General features: G+C 40.0%; 1 protein-coding gene across 6 annotated transcripts in view; it reads right to left on the reverse strand.

Annotated features, from left to right (window-relative positions):
• Positions 1–21,533, reverse strand: part of LOC149786831 (uncharacterized) — a 52,727-nt gene that overhangs the window by 20,912 nt on the left and 10,282 nt on the right. For 2 of the 6 annotated variants that reach the window (XM_089977354.1, XM_089977349.1), the window contains exons 1-2: positions 16,724–16,855; positions 16,193–16,394 (exon numbers count right to left, since the gene is read on the reverse strand). In XM_089977354.1, the coding sequence (XP_089833480.1) occupies positions 16,193–16,394; positions 16,724–16,726 (205 nt within the window). In that variant the 5' untranslated portion in view covers positions 16,727–16,855. Of the gene's footprint in view, positions 1–16,192; positions 16,395–16,723; positions 16,944–20,901; positions 21,130–21,533 lie in introns of those variants that run through there. The other 4 variants (XM_089977350.1, XM_089977351.1, XM_089977352.1 and 1 more) reach the window with 4 other exon arrangements.

Here is a 21,533-nt window from a genome sequence, read left to right on the forward strand (position 1 = left end):
GACCATTTTTCTCAACTTAAAATGGATTTAAAGATATCGGTGCCAGTAAATTGTAATAAATTGCGTATTCATGTAAAATAAAGTTAAATATGTAGTTTGTTCCTATATCATAAATATCAACAGCTTAATGAATGCAGAGTTCATATGTGCTGTTAAAAACAAATTTATTATGAAGAGGTAAATACTTGAAAGGAAGGGAGATAAGTCGTTGACAGAAAGGGGAGCAACCTAAATTACTCCAAACATCGTCAGTTTTTAAATCATTTTGCAACAAAACCCAGAAAGAGATACAATTATGGTCTACACAGTGCTTTGAATTAAAGTAATTTGAAAACGAGGCATGGCTATATTGTAGCATCAATTACCTACAGAACACAATAAAATGATTTGCAGTTTCGAACTATATGTGGAATGATCGTCATTCAAAAACGAGTGTAGCAGCAGAGGGGGCGAATCGGACATTTTGTCCAATCGTTATTTGGCTTAATTATTACTTTCTGCACTCAACGATCTAGTGTCGTCAGCGCCTGGTAAAAAAAAAACGACGTCGTCGTTGGGGGATCGTCCAAACGTCATTTGGTTTAATTAACACCTTCTGCGCGCCGATCCCCAGCGTCGTCAGCGTCCGGTAAGCACATCGACGACCGCGTCGATGTCATCGCCCCCTCTGCTGCTAAGTAGTTATTTACAATGAAAATTATTTACAACTAACCGAATATTTGGTCAAGTCCGATACGATATCGTGTCCGAGGATCATGTAAATTTATCGTTATGAATCCATGTGGGGTCGACTGAGCATGACTAAAAAAGTTTCGAAAAACATTAAAGTCCATGTCACCGCCGCACCATGTCTGCCAAATATTTCGTAGCGTGTGTGTATCAACGCCGTTGAATACAGCAAGAATATTGCAGTTATCTCTGATTACTTTTGGAATCTGAGTGTATCGTTGAGTGACATATATCACGTCAGTGTTTTTATGCCTGCCTCTGGAAAATATCCTAGCTGGGTTCTTTTGATTGTCTAACATAACATCATCGTACACGACTAGATTGTTAACGTCGCCATCAATATCATCAATACCCGGTGCATCATTGATATCCGTAATAAACTCAATAACATTCTTTTTAGCGATCGCTGATGCATTCTCGTTGAAATCTTTCAACACCTCGTAGCATCGTTGATCATCTACGCTAGGAGCAACCAAATACAACTTATCCCACTTCATCCATCTCATTATTAAATTGAGTAACAATTGCGTCTTGCCGGATCCAGATGGTCCGATGATAATCATCCGGATCGAGTTTGGTAACGCTGCAACATGCTTAACTGGTTCTCTTGTTTTAGTCGCCGAAAAATCAATTATATTCATATCTCTATACATAAATTATGGATCTATATTGTGTGAAGTGTAGAGTGCGTACTGGCACAAATGATATGACAACCGTTACGACAAGAAATAACAGATCGGCGCTTACTGGTAAGTGTGTACAATGCGGTACAAAGAAATTTAGATTTATTTCTATTAGACCCGGAGATGTTTTAAAAAAAAGCGAGGAGGTGACATCGCAGCCAAATTGGCAAAACTCCCCGGAACACCGTGGGCAAAGTATCCAGGAGAAAAACACCTCCCAGGATATAACTACTGTGGCCCCGGAACACGATTAGATATTAGACTCGATGATCAAAATCAGCCCAAACCCGGTGAGTATCCAATAAACGCTATCGATAAGGCGTGTCATGCTCATGATGTTGCTTACAAAAGTAGCGATCTGCAACAGCGTCATATCGCGGATGTAAAATTAATTCACGCGCTAAATGCTATTCCTGATAAATCCGTCAAAGAAAAATTGGCCTCATGGTTGGTAAAATCGGCTATGAAAGGTAAATTAATGATTGGCGCTGGTAATTAATAACAATCATCCAAGAAAAACGATGGATTCCATCTATTATTCTCCGAGAGGATACTGGAAGGGGAAGGCCGCAATTGGTAAGCTTGCAAGCGCTGCAAAGGTAACAAAGACCACTGCGGCTAATTGGTTATCCAAACAGGCTATATGGCAAATCTATCTACCACCGCCTAAACAAATCAACTTCTCGCGCTTTGATGTCAGCGTACCTAATGAAGTTCATCAGGCTGATATACTATTTCTGCCGCATGACAACGGTTACAAATACGCGCTAACCGTAGTTGATGTTGCGAGTCGATACAAACAAGCGGAACCGTTGAAAACAAAGTCAGCAACTGAAGTAGCCGATGCGTTTGAGCGGATTTATCGAAGAGGTCCTCTGCGCTGGCCAAATCTATTACAAGTTGATCCTGGTAGTGAATTTCGCGGCGCTGTTTTATCAACGCTGAAACATCATAGCGTCGCGATACGACGAGGTCATACTGCGCTACATCGTGATCAGGCAATTGTTGAACGATTCAATCGGACTCTCGCTGAACGGTTATTTGGATATCAATACGCGAAGGAATTCATCCAAGAAAAACGATCTCGTGAATGGGTTAAAAGGTTGCCAGGTGTAATTGCAGCGTTAAATAACGAGATTACCCGAGTAATCAACATGAAGCCCAGCGACGCGATTAAATACGAGTATATACCCGGAAAATTAAAAATAAATAGCGTTTCTAAGCCGATTCTTGGCGATGTCACTGTTAGATATCTATATGAACCAGGAGAGCTTGAAGGCGGTAAAAAAAGGGCTACCGATCCTATTTGGAGTGTTACCACACATAACATATCAACGATAACACGATCAACTGGTAGACCACCGATCTATAGACTGGATTCAACTGCTCCTCAGCGCGGATTTACACGCGAGCAACTACAAGTGATACCTAACGATACTCAATTACCCCCGCGTGGTCTTAACTAGCGCCGTTGCGTCTATTACACTCAAGACAGGTCAACCTCACATTGTTTTTGACATGACCGAGACTGTTATCGATCCTATCCACGGTAAATTGGCGAGTGTTTTTATCCGAATAACGCCAACTCATTATACAATTGCAACTCGCGCAGTGATTATTCTGTTGTTGTCGTAGCGAGATTATTAGTTCGGCATCAATATCAAAACGCCGCTGTTTTTTTTTATCCTGTTGGCGGTAACCCGAGAGTTTTCTATCAATGACGCTTGCATCGATGGTGACTTTGTCGCCGGCTTCGTCGGTGGCTTCGTCAATAACAATTCTTCGAAGCTGATTTATCCTTCGTACTCTGGACACTGCAAGATAGACTAGATTCGACCATTCGATGCGATTATCAACTATCCAAACAATTGTGTCCGTGATGGTTAGTCCCTGCGAGGAATGTATTGTTGTTGCGTATCCTAGCGTCCACGGGGATTTATCAGCACGTAGCGCGTCCTCGACGACGCTGATATCAACGAGCACGATATCATTCAGCACGAGAATTTGTTTTTTTGTCCCTGACGCTGTCGGGGCCGGGATTTCAACTTCAATGTTCTGCCGCCGTGTGTCCGCGGGTCTATAACATAACGGCACTGGACGCGTTGGAAACTTTTCCTTATGCAACGTAAACAACTTCCGCTGAAGTGTGTCTCTGACTATCTTTCTACTCGCTACAATCAAATCGTTTGGTCTCCATGTTTCCCAGAATTCATTTAACGGCGTTTCCGGAATCACCTCGCGAATTATTTCACATTGAATTCTATCCGGCTGTAATCTGATTAATTTCTTAACCTCGCGCAGTTGTTCATCAAGTGCTCGGTAATCAGTATCGGTTTCTTCATAATAGTCCACAAAACCCCTTAACCAATCATGTGGACCCTCGCCGACAAATGGTGGTGGTTGGCCATGGTCCCCACACATGATTACCGCTGTATTCGCGCGCAGCAACCACTCAAGAAACATTTGTAAAGTATCTAACGAAACAGTACATATCTCATCCCAGATGATAATGTCGGGAATAAATTTTTCACCCATTCGATCAGGAGTCCACTCACCGCCGCTGTATCGAAAGAAGCTGTGATAAGTAACGGCGTCAACATTTCGTTGTTTTATCTCTCGCGCTAGTCTATGAGTCGGTGTAAGCACGATTATACTTGCCCGCGTTCGAAATAATTCAATTGCCCGAGTCGTCTTTCCTGACCCGCCACAGCCGCTTAAATAAACCGTCTTGTGTCTACAAATTGGATCAGAACACGATGGTGCATTAGACCATTCTGACAATTTATCACCGCGTAAGTAGTTGTTCTCAACGGTGACATCTGCTGACGGGGAATAATCGCGTCGTATTTCATTTTTAATTCTCCATGTACCCCAACTCTCGTCCGGACTAGTAAACTCGGCTACGTTTCCCTTATACGCTACGTCAACATAAAACGAATCAACGGCTACTCTAACCGCGGTATCGGGAAATCTATTTATCATCGAGAATAAATTGATAGCGGCATATCCCAGCATAGACGCCCTCAAATGTGGATACGCCGGGCTGTCTCCATCGCTGTAGGTAACAACTGTACCCAACCTCGTTCCATTGGACAAGAAAGCTGTTTTGCAGTTCACGTATCTATTTTTTGCCACTGTGTCCTTGATTACGAAATCATATTCTGCGTCATCTATAATCAGCCGTGAGCAATATCGTTTGTAGTCGTGGTTTTTTCCACCTTGTGTGAACTTACCAATTATTCTTCTACCGAGATCTTTTGCCTCGCGGTTTCGTTGGTTAAATATCCTCCTGGACCATTCGATGATATATTCCTCGTCGGCATCAATGTTTTTTCTGGACTCGTCAATTATGCTATCTAGACGCTCCGGTTCTGGTAACCAGACTTCAGTCTGTGCCCGGTATGATATAATCGCGTCACTGACAATCAACGAAACTAGCATGCTACAATCAATCATATACCGTAGCAGCGCTATTGGCAGCCATCTCTTTTCAGCCATGTGTCTACCGATCCAAATATAGCAACAGCGATGGAGTCCTGCCGCGAATTCAAATGATACTATGCGAGCGAATCCGGTTAAATCAAAATCAGGCAGTGGTCCATTAATAGCAACACGAGTCATTTCATGACTGGGGTGTCCAAATCGTCTAAAGTACTCAGCGGCGGATCCATACCCGAGAAAACTCGCTGGATAACAGGCAACCATATCAACCGAGATCATAGCGTCGCGGTTGTATTCAGTGTTCCATAGTCCACCGTGATAGTATTCCAAACAACTGGATTGTACATCTGGTAAAAATTCCTTGCGCGTTGGTCTCCACGCATTTTTCCTTGCTGCAACATGAGCTACAACCGATGGAATCGTAAAACAATTTGTTAGCAGTTGTTCATCATGCTCTTCAAATTCCATGGCGGTTTTTTTCATCCTGTTGTGAAATGCTTCAGTACGATATAATTCGCCGTTTGGTCTTACAAACTGATCAAAGGTATCCGCATCGTTTTCAGCGCTGCGAAGTAACCACATTGATACAGGGTCGTTTTTACACAAGTAGGCAATAGCATCAAATAGTTTCCTCTCCGCGAGAAAACCGTCCTTGGAGAATTGTTCTCCCAGGAATTCTTCGGGTATATACTTTACTGTTCTATCCCGTGGAAATATTGTGATCACGGGCGTCCATGCGTGTTCGTTATGATCAATAATTTTGATTGGGGCTCCCTTCGATTTATACTTCGATTCGTATAATACTTCACCGGTTATCGTTGTAACGGTTATTGGAAATCTCAGCGATGTTTCTAATCTCGCTATGTCGCTGATGGTTGCTCCACGCTCTTTTACGGTTAGTTCCCACTGGTTGATTTTGCTACGTCGTAAATCAGTCAATTTGTTTCCTCGACATGCATTTGTAAAATGCTCTATTATTCGTTCTGCTACACAATTTATCCCAGTTGACTGTTTCATCGGTTTCAGTTTTCCGATATCAGGTTTCTTATTTAACGGGTATATTCCATAAACAACTGCTGTTTCAGGATACGCTCGTTCATAGTATGGTTTGTCAATTCCGGTTAACAACCCCGGCTTGGAGTCGCGGCTGACAGTGACTGTTTTCTTGTCGCTGAGAACCGGTTCAAATTTATCACGTATGATCCAATCGCCTGATTTCACCCGGACAATGAATTTTACTCTGAAGAAATATCTTTTACCGTCAAGTTGTGATATTATCGTTGCTGCGCGGTTGTCGTTCATGGTAGCATCAACAATGCCATCAATTCGAAATGTTGACCAACTGTGAGATGCGCCATCACGCTTGAATTCATTAATACAATCGCGTATTTTACTCAACAGGGTTTTATCGTTTATTAACGCTTTTGGTGTGTCCTTGAGGACTCTATCGAGATTGAATTTAATATTTTTCCGGGGCTTAATTGCTGCTAATCTCTCGAACTCATCCATATAATTAAAACAAGTATTTAAATGAAAGAATATAGTATAATGAATCACTGCAAATGGTTGATGATTGGGTCGACAACCCCGTGTAATAAATCATGCAGAGGTGAATTCTGCGGGTATCATTTACAAAGCGTTCGTAATGGTTCTCTTGGCCCCCTCCCGTGCTTGGTTTGTCACGTCGGTGTAAGAGGAAAATCGCAGTTGTGTATTAATTGTGGCGGAAAGCGATACAGGGAACTAAAACGCTATTATGACAAGCGAATTAAAAACGCCGTCATTGACCCCACCGCCGACTTCGTCATCAAAACCCCCCAAGACTACGTTGAAAGATTCATAATTAAACCAAATAATAAATTAGACAAATAGTATTATTATACAAATGGACCAAGAATTTCAGCCGCATCCTGTGTTCGTCAGTTACGAGGCGTCTCGCGACGGCATTGTTAGAAACCGCAAACTGAAGAAGCCGGTTGGTACCGTAAATAATCACGGGTATTTAATGTTTGGTGCCGGAAAGAAGAAATATCTCTGTCACAGAATCATCTATGAATGTTTTCACGGATTAATCGAGAATGGGCTTGTTATTGATCATATTAATAATAATAAGACTGATAATTCTCTTACAAACTTGCAAGCTATCTCTCAGAGTGAAAATAGTAAAAAAGGCCAAACTGGTAAATGCTCAAAAAAAGCAAAAAGCGTAAAATCATTTGATACAACAACTCACGAGGAAAAAATATTTCAGTCGATGAATGAGGCAGGAAAATATTTCGATATTTGTAGAGCCTCAATACAATTTGTTGCAGAACGAGTATATCAAACAGCGATCTCAAAAAAGACCGGGCATAGAATTCGATTTTCATATATAACAGAAATTAGCGAGTGACAAGGTCACCAGCGCCTATGGCGCTGACAAGGCCACCATGACAGTGTGAAACGTTATTGTCTGTTCCGGAAGAAAACAAAGTATGAACACCTCGGAATTGATACACGGGGTTTTCATTTTTTTTTATTTAAAAACAAGATGTTTTATAAGAATAATGAATATCGAAGACATCAATAATATATTAGCCGAGATTTCAAAATTAAAAAATCAAGGAATTGAATTATCTGATGGTCTCGACAGTGAAAAAATATTATCCGATTATGAGATTATTAACGAACAGTCGAAACGGGGGCGTTTTACCCTGGCCCGCGAGTATTTTTTTATAAAACGATTACAACATACGATTAATGAGAACCTGTACCACAATGACGCAAATGCATTCATTGGACTATTTACTGCCGTTGAAATAATACGAAAAAAACTCGGACGTGTTTATGAACGACGCCGGGAGATTTCTAGTAAGATCAAAAACATTAGAAGGATTATAGACGAAAACTCCGTGGAGCCCCCGATGGTACACTCGGCGGAAAATTAGAAAATTGCGGATCAATTTACAATAATGGTAGGTGAATCACTTACTACTCGGCTAGCCAGAGAGCGGCTAGCAGCGCTTAAAAAGTTTATACCGTTACGAGACAGAGTGAGAGAGAAACTTCAAACGCGACAACAAATGCAAACCGATTTTACTGTTGGAAGCGAACAGTTATTTGCCCCGGTAACTAAAGCGACTAAGGATGTTACAGCTGCAACAGAACGAGCAATATACGGGGATATTCCTAAGGAGGGCGAACGGAAAGAGGCGCCTCTTCTTCCTGTACTTGAAAAGATAGCAGCAGAGACAGAACAAACACAGCAACGGATAAAACAACTTTCCAGTGATATAAAAACCCAACGAGAGTATGAACGATTAGCTGATATTGATGATTCTGAACAGGGTGATGTTGGTGAACTTCAAAAAATTTCCACTCAAAAAGGAGTCCCCTTTATAGATAAACTCACTGAAGAGGCTATAGCACAAATAAAACGACCTCAATTACTGAAATCCGACGAGTATAGGGTTTTTGGTAATTTTGCCGCTCAAAGCTATCATTCAAGAAAAAACTTTTTAAAAGACGAGTATAAAAACAGTAATATAAAACGAGATGACTGGGTTAATTGGTTGTATAAAACGAATAAAGAGATTGATCGCTTGGATACAAAAGAATTGGGATATAAAGAATTTAAAAAAGGAATTGATGATTATGATATACGACAACAACAAGAAATACTACAACAGCAAAAAGAAGAAGTCCAAGAAAAACGTAAAAAAAAAGCTGGTTCTAAAAAAACAAGCGGAAAGGGATATCCAAGTGGTAGTGGTCTAGTTGAAAACGCTAGTGCTACCTGCCCTGGTAGTGTTCTCAGTGATATATCACGGCTAGAGGTACTAATTGGAGGAAAACGAGCCGGAAATAACTCTCCGGAAATAATCAATGAGGCTGCTGATATTTGCAAGCGGTTATTTGCAGGCGGTATCATAGACATTAATACATATCGAACGCTCATAGACGAACTCGTGGATGATTAATTGGAAAACTGGTGTTTTTAATAAGGATGATCATACACTACAATCACGATAAACCAGTACTCGTCTACGTGGTAAACTCGCGATTGCCTGTTTACCGTGCGTACTATGGAGATGGTCTCGGTAGCACCATTGCGGGGTTATTTACAAGAATGGCTCCAAAAGTAGCGCCGTTAGCCAAACAATTAGGAATGAAGGCCATTGATGTTATTCGTGATAAGGGTATTAGTGCCATTGGAGATGTTGCCGGAAAGGCGCTTTCAGCCGCGCGGGACAAACTAATGTCGTTGGTGAAATCCAAGAGATTTTCAAGAAAAAAACAGAAACCACCGGTGATGCCATCAACGACAGTGATGCCTGCAAATGTCAGTAAAGTAATAAATAACGCCGTGGAAGAAAAACTAGAGTCGTTGGCGGCTCAGTCATCCACCAACGCGCCCATGAACGCAATAGCGGGGGAGTGGTCTTAAACAGAATTCAAAGAAAATCGCAATTGAAAACATCAACATGATAAATAATAAAATGTTTGCGCGAACCGCTGATCCCGCGTTTGATATGGATGCCCCAGTGCGCAGGGATGATTCTGTCCGCGATTATCAATATTATTCTTATTATGCAGCGCAACCTGACCTACGATCGCGAATTGAACTTCAAGTCCAAGATACCAGTAGATACTTTCTGCCATGTGAAGCGTTTATCGAAATTGAGGGAGAACTCGTGACAAATGCTGCCGATAATGCACCATACGCAGATAACGATCATGTTCGAGTTGGTTTCGTCAACAACGGTATCATGGCGTTATTTGAGAGCGCCAGATATCTTATTGACGGGCGAGAAATTGAGTCAATAGAACGCGAGGTTGATGTTGCAACGACGATAATTGGGTTAGCGAGATACTCGGACGATTATACGAGATCGGCGGGCCCATCTATGATGTTTGCGAAGGACTCCGCCGATAACGCTGATCATTTTCAGTACGTTAACGTGCTAGTGGAAAAAGATACCGCAGTTGACCAGGTTGAAGCAACCAATCCAGATCGCAGAGCAAAACCAGGCGCTGATTTCACTGTTATAAAAAGTCTTAACGATAATTACAATATGGGATTCGCAGCACGAATGTCGATGCTAAAAAGACCACGCCGGCAGTTTTCATGCGCGATTCCACTCCATCACATATTTGGATTCTGCAGAAATGTCAGGAGGGTTATCTATGGGGCCAAGCACACAATCGCGCTGACGCGAAGGGGCGATGATAACAATGCAATATGGCATGCTGCTGGCGTCGCTGCCGGTAAAGTCGTTTTAACTAAAATGACATTGTGGATGCCGGTGCTGACTCCATCAGTTACCACGGAAGCACGATTGTTATCATTTATGGAACAGGGAGGGAAATCGTTGTTGAGTTGGCTAGCGGTAACAACTGATGCTAAAGAAGATAACGTCGCCGATACGTTTACATGGCACCTGGCATCAAAACAGGGTGTTTCAGCCCCGCGTCATATATTCATAGCGCTACAGAATAGGAACCGATTGGGCAGTCAAGAACACAGCCATATGATATTTGATCAATTAGGAGTCAGGGATGTTTCGCTGAGAATAAACGGACAACAGGAACCATCCGAGGATATACAGCTTAATTACGGCGACAACCATGTCGCACGTGTGTACCATCGATTGCTGTCATATATGGGTCGTGATCAAAACGTCGACACTGGTTTGCAAATATCACAACTTGATTTTAAAAAGCTGTATCCGATTTATTATTTTTCATTGGAACATCTTGATTTAACGAGACAATCCGTCGTTGATATACACTTCCGAGCTCGTATAGCCCCCCCGGGTGGTGTTAATTATAGAGCGGTTGCTGTCATTCTCAGCGATAAATCAATGCTGCTAGAAGGTGTTGGTGGACGAATGAGAATCGTTGATGCGCCAGTGGAAAACATGTAATTGAAAGCACAAAACGCGTTTACAATAAAATGTCGTATAGTGTCGTCAGTGTAGAGTTGACTGATGGTCAAGTCAAGAAATTACGATCAAAGTCGGCTAAACAATGCGGAACCACAATAACGCTGAAGCCGTCGCAGATGGCGGGTGGTAATCATAAGATATCGTTGACGGCGCGTCAAATAAAACATTTCAATGATGCGATGAAGAATAAAAGGGGTGTTCAAATAGATTTTTCAGCCGCAGCAATTAAAAACATGGAAAAGACCGGTGGAATATTTCCGCTGTTAGCTGCGATTCCGGCATTGATTGCCGCGGCCGCACCAGCAGTGGCTAAGGCGGCTGCGTTGGGGGCCGTTGGTACCGCGGCGGGGATGGCATTGAAGAAGGCAACCGGGAAAGGCTACAAAAAAAAACGACCCGTAGCCGGAAAGGGTCTAAGACTACCGGGAACCCCGTATTCATGGTACTCGGGAAAGGGTCTAAGACTACCAGGAACCGTTTATTAACGCAGGAGTCAATGACTCCTGAGTCAATGACTCCAATGTCTAATTTTGATTTAATAGACGCCGCAAACGCGCTAGCGATAAAAAACTTCAGAGGTGTTTTTATGAGGGATCAATTACCGGCGGCACCAAGGAATATTGAAACCGGTATAATTAACCTCGATGGGTCCTCCGGAGCGGGAACTCATTGGGTTGCATACGCGATTGATCCGCGTGCGATCGTCTATTTTGATTCATACGGGTTAGCCCCGCCGAAAGAGTTCATGCGGTATATCCGGGCGTGTTCAGCCCGGGCGTGTTCGGCCCGGGTTTTTTATTCCACGCTGCCAACACAGCAATTGAGTGACCCGCCGATATGTGGCCGCGAGGTATTGAACGTACTTGCGGCGATTTCATCATCGCGAAAACCACCTCATATGGTTGTAAACGAATATACTAGTGGGGTCGTAGAGGCCCGGCGGGTTAATTAGAAACGCTGGTTTATTTTACAATAACGATGATTGATATCTGGGGACGACCGGTTTCGGCGCTGAAAAAGCCCACGGAAACGCCCGCCACCGATGACATAAAAAAACTAATTGAGGATGAAATCGCTGATACGTTGAACTTAACCAGTGTTGACCCAGATGAAATAGTTGTATTTCAAGACCGCCAGGGTAAATTGAAATCCAGTAATGTGTCGCTGAATGACGTTTTAATACGACAGCGTGATGCCGCCGAGGACACTATCGCGTTGTATACCGGCGACGGACGACTCAAACCGGGTGAATCCATCTTGACAATAAATGGAAAAATAAGTACACTTGGCGACAATTATATAACCATGTCAAATTCGTTAAAGGGTTTACGTGGTGAATTTAACTTTCATGGAGAACAGTTCAGGTCGATGATAACGCACGTCAGCGAAATGCGAGACATTGTCAATAGTTTTTTTCGGGGACCCCCGACGGCAGACGAACCAAATCTTGTAATAATAAAAAATGCTATTTCGGATCTTATGGAGATGTCGGCCAATTTACCCCCGTTGCGAAAAAATGTTAACAGGATCGATGACAACTTTGATAAATTCTTTGGTAAAAAAAATACCAAGCCGGATGAGATTACAATAACTATAAATGATATCACTGCGTATGGACAGGAAATAAAAACAATCAAAACTGATGTTGCAACAAACAAAAGGAGTGTAGACGCGCATGAACGGGAAATAGAAATAATCGGCGCTAATGTTGCAACGATCATAAATAATGTAGACTCGCATGGACGGAAAATAGAAACAATCAAAACTGATGTTACAACGATCATAAATAATATGGACGCGCATACACAGGAAATAGGAACAATCAAAACTGATATTGAAGCGAACAAAAAGGGTGTGGACGCGCATACACAGGAAATAGGAACAATCAAAACTGATGTCGAAGCGAACAAAAAAAATGTAGACGCGTATTGGCGGGGAATAGGATTAATTAAAACTGATGTTGCAGCGAATAAAAAAGGTATGGACGTGCATACATATGAAATAGAAACAATCAAACTTGATGTTGCAGCGAACAAAAAAAGTATGACCGAGAATACACGGGAAATAGAAATAATCAAAACTAATGTTGCAGCGAACAAGAATAATATAGACGCGAGTTGGCGGGGAGTAGGAATAGTTATAACTGATGTTGAAGCGATTAAAGACAGACTACCGAGAATGGCAGAGCAACTCGAAAAAATAAAAACCCCTCATGAGAACATCATCAACACAGTATACACAATTCGGCATGGATCATTCGATTGGACTCTTACACAGAATACAGTAAATATCACCGCAACTGTTAAGGGCATTTATCGACTGACACTGGTTTCAATGATGCAGTTTAATATATTATCGTCGAGTTCATCCGGGTTTAACAATACAATATCAACAATTATAGACAAGGACGCAACTGAACCGTTTACAATTTATGCCGTTGATGGAAATTTAACCAGGGCAAACATTACATGGTATGTGGAATTTGTAGCGAATCTAAGTAATTAAAAACACTAGCTCTTTTAAAATAAAAATAACCACCAAGGAAATTGAATCAGAGGTATCACCTACGTCACATCAATATCGATTCGATACCGCAAAAGAATTTTCCGCGAACTTGAAAACACTTTCCGAACAATACCGTGCAAAAATAAAAAAATACCGCCGAAAAATAACCGCCATCGACACGGTCGTGTACTCGGTGTCGGGTATAGTGGCCGGTACCGGCGTCGTTTTATCCACGGTGACCACAATAGCCCCGATCGCTGTTCCAATCGCCGTCTCCGCGATGACAACAATTGCTGGAGTCGCCAACGCAATCACTAGGAAGATATCATCGTGTTTTCAGAAAAAACTCAACGAGTATACAGTAAAACATCAAATAGTATCCGACGCGTACTCGAAATTATCCGGGTTGATCTCGTTGTCAATTGATAATTTGTTCATATCCGATGTTGAATTCTCCACGATGGTCCAGTTATATAGCTCCGCGATGTCAAAAATCGAGGATTTTCAACTGGAAGCCGAAACCACCTGGTTGTTAAAATTAGACACTAAAAACAACGAATAATAATAATGTCGCTGAACCCCGAAGGGTCTCAATTACTTCAGCGGATCGCGGAGAATACCACTCCGGTACAAACAAATATGATATCGATAACATCAACGAAACCCGAATTCAGTGTAAACTTTCCATCACCGGTTCCAGTAAAGGAAATAGCGCTGGCAAAATTGCGAGTATATCACAGTTGGCCTAATATCCGAGCGGACGCATTTAACGGACAACAACCTAATAACTCGCTGGTTTTTGCACGGACAAATAAACCCGATGGGACCCCAGACTGGGAGGAGGTTACAATACCAACTGGGTCATACCAAATAGAGCAAATCAATAAAGAATTTCAACGCAGGATAAAATCGATCACAGGAAAGGAATCAAAAATCGCTATTACGGTTCATGAACCGACGTTATCGTCGACGATTGAAATAAGCACACCGGGGTATATGGTTGATATTTATAACAGTTCAATAAGAACCATACTAGGATGGCCTGAGAATCCACCTCATGAAAGTCCGCCGGAATCTTACACGAATGCGCGATCGTATCATGAGATTAATCCCAGTTATCGAGATAATTTGTCTATTATGAAAAACACGTTATTACTCAGTCGGTTTGCATTTCAAAACAGGAATACCATGCAATGGTATTTTTTGTATGAGGACACTCCTGAATCACACGTCCAGCTCGCAGTTAGTTTAGATGATATCATTAATACGTTTGCTGAGATTAATCGTATTTGCCAATCACAACTAGAACAACTACGGAAAACAAAAGCACAAAAACACATCGAGGTGTTAAATCAACTTATATCAGACATGGAATATATTAATAAACGAATCGTCGGGATAATATCTGCTAACAGCGATGATAATAAGCAAAAATTCCTAACCGAGTATAATATCACAGAAGCCGATTTACCCGATTTTAGGTTTCCAGAATACAACGCGCCAGAACTAAGAAAGTCTCTTAATGATTTTTTCGCCCCATCAACTATCCTCAGACACGATAACGGAGATGGTGGTAGGCATATTGCTCCATACAACGTAAATATCGCATCGGTGATAGCGATCAATCTAGTGTGTGATGTTATCGAAGGGAGTTATCAGGTGGATACCAAGCAATCAAATCAAGCTCAACAGGGGTATATCCTTTATTCGTTTTCACCAACAGCCCCTCCGGGATTTTTAATCGTTGAGAGTCCGATTAATCCGGTCTATATGCGATGCCATGATCGGTTTTTAACGAGAATTAATTTCAGACTTACCGATCAGTCAAATAACCTAATTGATCTGCAAGAGGAGGAGTTAGTGATCACTCTGTTTGTAAGATCATAAAGACCCTCATTGTAAATAACTACTTAGCAGCAGAGGGGGCGATGACATCGACGCGGTCGTCGATGTGCTTACCGGACGCTGACGACGCTGGGGATCGGCGCGCAGAAGGTGTTAATTAAACCAAATGACGTTTGGACGATCCCCCAACGACGACGTCGTTTTTTTTTTACCAGGCGCTGACGACACTAGATCGTTGAGTGCAGAAAGTAATAATTAAGCCAAATAACGATTGGACAAAATGTCCGATTCGCCCCCTCTGCTGCTAGTGTTTCCACCTGCGAATAAAGCTTGGTGTAAAATTATAAACTGGCGTATAGCATCAAAACCTGTAGTACACGAAAAGATTCTTAAGATTTGCCTAGCATAAGATGATTCGGGACTTAACATTAACAACCAAGAAATCGAACTGGATGCATTTTAAGTATGATTTCAGTCTGACTAATTGAATGAAACTTTACACGACTATCAAAACTATGGTAATATGTATTTTGCGCCTACCCCTTGATTTTATACCAAGTAGTATAGAACCTGAATTATGGTGCGGGATTTGATAATTAGACATCTTAATTATCAAGTTCGGTTCCCAACCCTTGCTCATTGCTAACGTTACAATTGCCATGTCCACCACTTATTTTTTAAGGTCAGTTTCTTACAGGCCTTGTTTCCTGCCAAACAAATGGCCCAGAACTGCATATGGTGACGATGATCGAGCACAATACCCTGTTCTTCAGCTACTTAATATAACAGACGAACTGAAAATAAGGTTAACAACCGTTCACTTCTTGACCAGTGACAAATTAAGATGAGCGTTTTGGGATGGATCGAAATGGTGAGGTCCTAGTGAATGAACGAATACTCAGTCTACGGCAATACTACTAATAAAACAGAAAAGGAAAATTTCGGATCTAGAATTGATGAGAGCTGAGCGTCGTGTACTGTGTCCTGAATTCCCGGTTGCGCTAAATATATCAACTGCGGTTTAAACCATAATCAAGAAAAGAGTATAGAGATATACAACACCTGTAATGATGCTGCCAGGTTTGTAGTAAGAGCTGGACAGAGTCATATGAAATGGAGGATTGCCTGTAGCCGTTGTGGGCTCGTGTGCTGGTATCATGTCGTCGCATGCAAGGTTGGGAGCGCCTGTTGGGTAGGTACTTACAACCGCCAAACAGTTACATAACAAGGCAATGGTGGATAAAGTTCTAGCCATTGTGGATACCTAGAAAACAATTCAAACGATTTCAGTTATAAATCAAAATGCAACGTTGTCTATCTATCTATCTATCTATCTATCTATATATATATATATATATATATATATATATATATATATATATATATATATATATATATATATATATATATATATATATATATATATATATATATATATAACGCTTTTCCACTTAAGGATGAATTGAAAATATGAGAAGATAGCATGACTCTACGTATATCCTCTAATGCATATGATCCAGTTCATCAAACAAAATATACGAATTTTATGATATGATTCTTATTCAAATAATCTAATGATGTTATTAAACATACCATTAAACTCCAAATTCAGAATATACCTCAAGAAGCAAACACTGAATGGATTATATGTCAATCACTTATTGTTTTCGATGTTACCGCAGTCAACGAGGAAACACAGCTCACAAACCTCTCTTTATAGTCCTGCGTTGTTTGTCCGTTTCTCAAACCACGTGCAAAATTTGTCTGTATCCGACTGATACGGCTACACTGAGTGATATAGACTTGAATGTATATTTATCCACCGATTGTTCCATTAATTAAACTTCATACTTGGTCATATGAAACACGTGATTGATAATATATGATATTTATCATCAGCTCTTAAGTTTGGGTGCTCGTCTGACTAAATGCGGAACACACATATACCATTTGCACAGCATGATGGTATGGCTATTGAATTGTATCAACTGAGGACGTTCGATCTTAATATTGGATTAATGGCACTCCTCCAGTCTCTGAAACAGTGGGTGGGTGGGTGGGGGGGGTCGGGTCCATATCAGGAATACCGTGAATGAAAGACTTGAACCCAAAGTTTAAGAAGATGTATTGAATGGATTTCCTTACATTCAGATCTGAGTCACAAAGGAGGAAATAACCTCAGGATATCTCTTTGCAAAATTTTGCAGGTTGTACTGTTTATACGTTTAGATGTTCTGAAAATCCTGTGAGGCACGTGATTCCACTATACGAAAACATGAATAAAATATGTGATGCTATGCATGAAACATTGTATCAATGTATTGAATGGTTGTCGGTTTATATTGAATCAATGCATGGAATAGGTGTAAGTTTATATTGTATCAATGTACGGAATCGGTGTAGTTTTATATTGTATCAATGTATGGAATCGGTGTAGGTTTATATTGTATCAATCTATGGAATCGGTGTAGATCTATTTTGTAACAATGTATGGAATCGGCGTAGGTTTATATTGTATTAATATATCGAATCGGTGTAGGTATATATTGAATCAATTTAAGGAATCGGTGTACGTTTACATTGAATCATTAATACCAATTAGTTTAGTTGGCAGACATGTGCAGAACGTGCGTTTAAAGAGGGACACAAAATCTCTTGATTGCGCGCATTGTTTCCTACATTTGTAAAGAATTATATTCAACGCATAGCTACTTGCCATCTCTCCGTAGCATTGCTACTATATACCTGGGTTCTTCTTGATATTCGTGTTGATATAAAGACTCAGTTTCTACAAGTTTCATTTTTACTGCTTGGCCAACATGAGTGTGTTAACTCGTTACCTTGAAGTCTACGTGTTGTGCCTTTGTTATTGCTTGTACCTAGGTTCGAATTCTTGCTAACCAAGTCTATTATGCCACCATTTTTATGTGGCATTCGTAAGACTGTAATTTGTATCTTATATATGCAATTTTTACGGTCTGGACGTGCAATATAATACCGGCAGGAAAGCAGATGAATTGATATGATATCAACGATACCTGCTGCCTGAATTAAGGGGGCTCCAACGAAGGAAGTACAATGGTTAGCGTTCAAGACTTTGTATTTCTACTCATATCTTCGTGTTTCAGTATAATTAATTAATACCGTTTTAACATATTTTTTACCAAGAAGGGAAAATAAATTAGGAAAGAATGAAATAAGAAAAGCAAGAATGGAAGGTTAAGGAAAATAAAAATAAAATATCAAATGGAACTACTGAACAAAATGAATGACACTTCCCTTCCCGATTTCAATTAGGAAATTTTGCTTTATTGTATAGTAGTCAATGGCATACTAATATATTAAAACCCACTAGCTATGACCTCACCATTTTGTTATGACATTACCTATATCAAGTAAGGTGTTGTCAAAAGTAAGTATGCCTCCTTGATATATCAGTATCCAACTTAAACAACTATGCATTAACTGACAATAAAGAACGTCGGCCAAATGAAAGTCTACAGGGAAGTTAACAAAATAAACAAAAAGAGCTGTATTTAATTTGGCAAGTTTTCAAAGCAGTCGGGAATTCGCTAAAAGTTCTTGACAAATTAACTCTAGAAGGAGATACGTTTTACAAACAGGAAGGACCCATGGATCACCTGAACACGAGTACACAGGATAAGTCCTTTGAAGTTTTCATGGAAATGCATTCCAAAGTAATAGTGGAACGAGCTGAAGAGCAATTCCCAGAGCTTAAACCGTTCGTTGAGATTCGAAATAACATATCGAGATGGCATGAATTACACGAATGAAAATTAGCACCATTTTGGGAGCTACCTAGATCTCAATCGAACTTAGTCAGAAATTTCAAAATGAGTAAATTGGAGGAAACATCAATATAGGTAAAGTTATCTAAGGAGAATAAGAGGAAGAAATAAAATGAAAATGTCGACAACTTAAAATAATTGATAACTAGTAAGAAGCTGGATAAAGTGATGAAAAAAAGAGAAAGAGGATAAGATGAAGATGACGATAGAGGTAAGCATATAGATTGATGGGCGACAAAAACAATAAAACTGGAGAAACAAAGATCCAAATATAAAATCTGAACGTTGGATTTATCCTAAGGATATGAATGTAGCCCACACAGGCTATAGTTCCAGTATTGTGCCATCTGATGGAGACCAAGACAATGATCAGGTCAAAAATGGTGATGCGCTATCATAAGAAATCAAATGGCTAGACGGGCAGTGTATCTCACCTATTATTTTACTTTCTTCCTGGACAACAGGCACCACAGTAAAAGGTAAAGAAGAAAACAAAACAATTTGCTTGGAGGATAAGAAATATACTTTGAAACAATAAGATTTTAAAAAACAATGGGTCTTGAAAATCGAGTGGTATTATGGTCTACCACCCATCCTATTTTGTTGAATTGCCTGATGCAGCCAAACAAGAAGACAAAGATAAAAAGAATCCGATGATTAAATAATCTGAAACGTACATTCTTATTGAACTTTATAGTATCTCTGTCTAAATTAATATGTACGATCAACGAATGCGTTGTTTTGCAAAAGATAAAACCAATTACTTTGATGGGATTATTTAAGGCGGAATCATACTTTGATAAGCACATGATTGCTGTTAAGTGACCAAGAGGACATGATGGCTTGTGCAAAGGGTTAGCTGAAGTTCTGTTGCATAGTACATGGACGAAACCATACTCTCAAAAGTATACCAACAGACGCTTCTGATCAAACTGATATTACGACAATTGGCTTCCTTCAGAAAACAGTAGCCCAGCTGACACTTGTGACCTTCCATCTTGGAGTATGGAAACTTGACTCAGCAATCGTTGATAGCCAAAGCTAGAGCTGCCAGGTGAAGTGTATGAATCTGCATTTCATTTTTGCTTCTTTGCCCATTTGTTAATAGCTTTTCATGCAATTAACCAACTGAGAAAGATACGAAGTCTATATTATTAATTTATTTTAAGCCTTTACTTATCCCCAGTTCGCTGTCTTGCCTCTTGGAGTTTGACCAGAAAGAACGTGTTTCAATATATCTCTGATGGAGATATTCAAGGTAAGTACGATAGTTAGGACAATTGTATCGACGACAAAGGGAAGTTACTGTTTCTGCTCGAATGATTCAAATTAACATATCCAATTTTTAAGATAAAGAAATGAAGTAAGAAAAAAATCTGAGAAAATTCATTAATAAAATCGAGCAAGGTATGGCTGATTTAAAAAAAATACGGGTTCAAGATGAACGAGAAACCAGATACACGTTAAGGTGATGATAATACTCATGTGGGGTATTATATACGAGACGAGATTTTGCAAAGAACCTTTAATTAAATGCGGTATATGGTTTGCATTTAAAAAAAGAAGTGAGTGAAACTTAACCTAGGTGAAAATGTTATAATATCCAATGAAATTATTTAATATTTCCCGTACTGAATTTAGATAAATCATTTAACACGGTTGGTCCATATTTTGTTTTTCTTCCGGTAAGGAATTATATGCATCATGCTTAAACTTGAAAATAGGAATAAACAAATAATCAAACGATTTCCAGGACAGAGAAAACAGGGTTCAATGTAAAATTATGAATTAAGACAAAATTGAAGGTAACAAATGACAGAATATATGTGACATTTGTTAGATGAAGTCATCATACTTGCCTTCTTTGCTATATTGCAGTAGATTATATTCTAGAATGTTAAATATGGTGTAACAGTGCAACGTGCAAAATAATGATGTGATTAAAGACAACGAAACTCTTACCTAACATCAAGCCGTAGTCCTGTATATTAGGCCATAAACATGCGGTACCTAACATCAAGCCGTAGTCCTGTATTTTAGGCCATAAAAGTGCAGTACCTAACGGCAATAATCAAGAAAGGTTGTAACACAAGTATGCATAAGTATATACATTTGTATCTACAATGTGTATACTGTATAGTGTGTTATTTGTTCACACGCTACAGTACACATCTAAGTTTTCCGTTAACCGGATTCAGATGACCTAGATTATATTCTAAAGGTGTCCGATGTTGTTATCATGCAACAGCTTATTGAAGTATTCATTATCAGCTATTATCACAAATGTATGCATTCTGCTGTAATGTTTTAAACTAGAAAAAGAAAAACATCATTGTGTATTTGTCTCCTTACGTCTGATTATGCCTTCACAAAATTTAATGAAAATGGAACTATCGATTATACTATAAAGACATGCACAGCAAGAATTTCAGTCAGTCCGACCTTATCCTAATCCTTCCCTGTTTTCCCTGATCGCCTGTTATCTTCTAGAAAAAAAAAACATTCTGACAGGTAAAGTAAAATATTTAGAGAACAAATACACTAATATTCAGTTGTATAACATTTTAACAAAACTTAAACATAAACAAGTATGA

This window comes from Sinohyriopsis cumingii, chromosome 12 (genome assembly GCF_028554795.1).
Source record: "Sinohyriopsis cumingii isolate HCF-2022 chromosome 12, ASM2855479v2, whole genome shotgun sequence".
Taxonomy (NCBI): Eukaryota; Metazoa; Mollusca; class Bivalvia; order Unionida; family Unionidae; genus Sinohyriopsis; species Sinohyriopsis cumingii.